The sequence below is a fragment of the Gastrolobium bilobum genome, unplaced genomic scaffold, assembly GCF_033153095.1.
Source record: "Gastrolobium bilobum isolate Gb01-03AN ecotype WA unplaced genomic scaffold, APGP_CSIRO_Gbil_v1 utg10101, whole genome shotgun sequence".
NCBI classification, from domain to species: domain Eukaryota; kingdom Viridiplantae; phylum Streptophyta; class Magnoliopsida; order Fabales; family Fabaceae; genus Gastrolobium; species Gastrolobium bilobum.
This window is the reverse complement of record NW_026895133.1, coordinates 78,749-82,627: the sequence shown is the minus strand read 5'-3', so window position 1 is coordinate 82,627 and position 3,879 is coordinate 78,749. Positions and strand designations below refer to the sequence as shown.

The window sequence follows — 3,879 nt, the reverse complement described above, 5'->3', positions numbered from 1 at the left end:
AGTTCTCTGTATTAAGTTTTAACATAATTGTATTATTGGGACGCAAACTCAATACCACTAGTTAAACTTAAATATTCATGTCCCAATAAGTAACCAACTCTAGATTTTTTATAATAGGGAGAAAAATAAAATTTTAAAATTATAAATATTATTATAAATAATAGGAAATGATAGTTATGATAAATAATTTTTAGAAACAGGTTAAATGTTTGTATTAAGGGTTATATTTATCTCATTTATAATGAGATAATTCATTTTTCTATACACACATAACAAAGGTGTGGGTCTCATTTTTATTTTTTTTCTCCAATTATTTATAGGTCTCTCTTATTATATTTCATTAACATAAGATAATTTATCTACGTCAATATAACAAAAAGATTTCTCTTGTATTAATAACCTGTTATTATTAAAAATATTAGTTTATGACTTCAAACAAATCGATAACAAAGAAAAAAAAAAAAACTACTTTCTCTATCATGGTTACGTTGATTTTCGAGCTGTAGCCACTTGTCCAATTAAGAATTTTTTTTTATGAGAGCTTGTTATTCCAAATAAAAAAAAAATGCACTCAATTCTAGTACTCCAATTCAATTTAATAATAATAAATGTTGTGTCAGATTTCGAGAAGGCAAAAATAGTACCTTCTTTTCACCAAAAAAGTAGTACTTTTTATTTTTTGATAAAAAAAATAGTCCATTTGGAAACTCCTACATTTGAGTTTTCCAATATTTCTGTTCCATCCATTGCCATTGTTGTTTGAGGTTGCTACTTCCTAAGTTCCCATGGAAGCAAGAACTCACATAGCCCTTGTCTCCATCCCTGCCTTTAGCCACCAAGTTTCAATTCTTGAGTTTGCAAAGCGACTCGTTCATCTTCACCACTTTCATGTCACATGCTTCCTTCCCACACTTAGTTCATCTACCATTTCCTCCAAACCCTTCTTTGATACCCTCCCTCAAAGCATAGATTGCATTTTCCTTCCCCCGGTAAACTTTGATGATCTAAGGAATAGTGTTTCACTTGAATCTCAACTTCAACTTGCAGTTTCTCGCTCTATGCCATCTATACGTGAAGCTTTGAGGTCACTACATAGCACTAGCTCCTCATCCAGTATTGTTGCTTTGATTGTTGATGCTTTCGCACATGAAGCACTAGAATTTGGTAAGGAATTGAACATCTTATCCTACATATACTTTCCTTGTTCAACCATGTTGCTATCACTCTGCCTATATTCTTCAAAACTTGACGAAACAGTTTGTTGTGAGTACAAAGCTCATCCCAAACCAATAGAGATTCCAGGTTGCATATCTATTCATGGCATAGATCTTCCAAACAGTTTTCAGGATCGGTCAAGTTTAACATACAAGTTGTTTCTTAACCGATGCCAAAAATTTCTTCTAGCTGATGGAATCTTAATCAATAGCTTCATAGAAATGGAAGAAGGAGCATTAAGAGCATCCCAAGAAGCTAGTGGTAGCACTCTTGTGTATCCAATTGGACCCATTACACAAAAAGGGTCCAGTATTAAGAAAAGTAGTTGGGAATGTTTAATATGGTTGGATAACCAGCCACCTAACTCAGTTCTCTATATTTCCTTTGGAAGTGGAGGCACACTTTCACAAGAGCAAATTAATGAGCTTGCTATGGGATTGGAATTGAGTAACCATAAATTTTTATGGGTTAATTTGAGAGCACCAAATGATAGTGCAAGTGCTACTTACCTAAGTGATGATTGGGTGGACCCTTTACATTTCTTACCTTCAGGATTCTTACATAGAACAAAAGGTAAGGGTTTGGTTATGTCTGGTTGGGCACCACAAATTGAGATCCTTGCTCACAATTCAGTTGGTGCATTCTTAACTCATTGTGGTTGGAATTCAATTCTAGAGAGTATTTTGCACGGAGTGCCAATGATAGCCTGGCCACTATTTGCTGAACAAAGAACCAATGCTGTTATGGTTACTGAAGGCTTGAAAGTTTCCGTGAGGCCCAAAATTAATAGCAATGGTGTAGTGGTGAAGGAGGAAATTGCTTGTCTCATAAAGAATCTCATGGAGGGTTTAGAGGGTGAAGAAATTCGTAGAAGAATGAAAGAACAACAAAACTTAGCTGCTTGTGCCATAATGGAAGATGGGTCATCGACAAAGACCCTATCTCAGTTGGCACTCAAATGGAAAAGCATGGGAAGATCATCAAAAAATTGATGATGCCAGCTACCCAGAAAGTCTTAGTTGGAAAACATGCATATTTTGTAGGGAAATATTACTCTCCTTTTCACATGAGATAATTTCTCTCATATTATCTCACTTTGATTTTCGCACATCATATTTTTTTTTTATGCAATGGTGAGACTCATTCATTTTCTCTCTACAACATAAAATAACTATCTTATGTAAAAGAAAAACTTAGATATTGATTAACTATTTAGGATGTATTAGTATGAATTTATAGCTATAATTTTTGAAAACTTCACATTATTTTATATTTATATATTGTGCTTGTACCAATTGCCTAGATTATATTTTGATATCAAGATTCAACACAGTGTAGATCCATTTCAGTTCTTAAAAATTAGTCATAAACCTAGATTGCCTATAGACTATATATAGAGCTTTGCAGAAATAGAAGATGGAAGAAAAAAGGCTCAAGCTATTTGTTTCTTAAGGACACATGATTTGATTAGATATCTATAGATGTCATTAAGGGTTGCTAAGGGGACAATCTCGACTCAAATGAGATATTATACTCATACTCTAGAGTATGAAAATAAGGAAACTAATTAAGTAGTTGATATACTTTGTTTATTGACGATATTGTAAATATAAAATAAATAATGCAATTTATAACTTAAAACAAAGGATAAAGAGAGAGACATACTTTTCTAATATAGCTGCTAATAAAACTGCAGTAGAACTTGCTAGTAGAGTGAGAAGTAGATCAATAATTTAAATTTAGAGAAAAATGATGTTGAATCTTCTCTTGGAAAGAAACATAAATTGGAGCCTTTTTCCTACGGAGACAAATGAATTAGGAATAGAGTTTTTAGCTACAGAGAATAATACTAATGATATGGAGATGCAATGATTTTTTAATTTGACCTTAATGTGATCCTACATAAAAAGATGATGAAAAAGAACATGGAGATAGCAAAGAAGGTCATGATGAATGTGCAGGTGGAGATCAAAGGAACAGTCATCAAAGTGCCACTGTTCCATAACTTATTTACCTAAATGCCACGTCAACAATGTAATTTTTCGATATGCCATGCGGGCAAGTTCGCTACAGTGCCCAGCAAACTTGGTAGCCAATGATTTCGTTACATGTGACACATTTTGGCAGGAAAAGTTGACTGCCACGTGTCCAAGTTCGCTACGACTGGTAGCGAACTTAGTAACCAATGATTTCGTAACACACTTTTGCAGAAAAAGCTGACTGGACGAAGTTCGCTAGCAGGGGTAGCGAACTTGGTGTGCTAGGTGGCACAATCTCATTGCCCGATCAGAATTAATGTTCCAATCACAATAAAAAACAGAAAAAGAAGGAAAATGACAATTAATTGTTATTAATGTATTAATCACAATTAATGTACCAATCACCAATCACAATTAATATATCAATCACCATTCACAATTAATTTTGATCACAATTAATGTACCAATCACCAATCACAATTAATATATCAATCACCATTCACAATTAATTTTGATCACAATTAAACCAATCACAACTAATGTATCAATCACAATTAATTTTGATCGGTACATTAATTGTTTGTGATATCATTGTTACAAATTCAAACGATATTTGTGAGAGATAAAATATATCAAATGAGGTATCATTGGGTAGATCTCGAAAAGTTATATGAAATAAAATAAA

The 3,879-nt window shown here is 33.1% G+C and overlaps 1 protein-coding gene across 1 annotated transcript; it reads left to right on the top strand.

The window, feature by feature from the left end:
• The first annotated feature begins 785 nt into the window (after positions 1 to 785).
• LOC133288280 (hydroquinone glucosyltransferase-like) lies at positions 786 to 2,207 on the top strand. Its single transcript, XM_061486038.1, has one exon. The coding sequence runs from the start codon at positions 786 to 788 to the stop codon at positions 2,205 to 2,207; it is 1,422 nt and encodes a 473-aa protein (XP_061342022.1).
• Positions 2,208 to 3,879: the final 1,672 nt, after the last annotated feature.

What these genes read in the sequence shown, in the direction of transcription:
- LOC133288280 (XM_061486038.1), top strand. Translation starts at nt 786, where the DNA reads ATGGAAGCAAGAACTCACATAGCCCTTGTCTCCATCCCTGCCTTTAGC.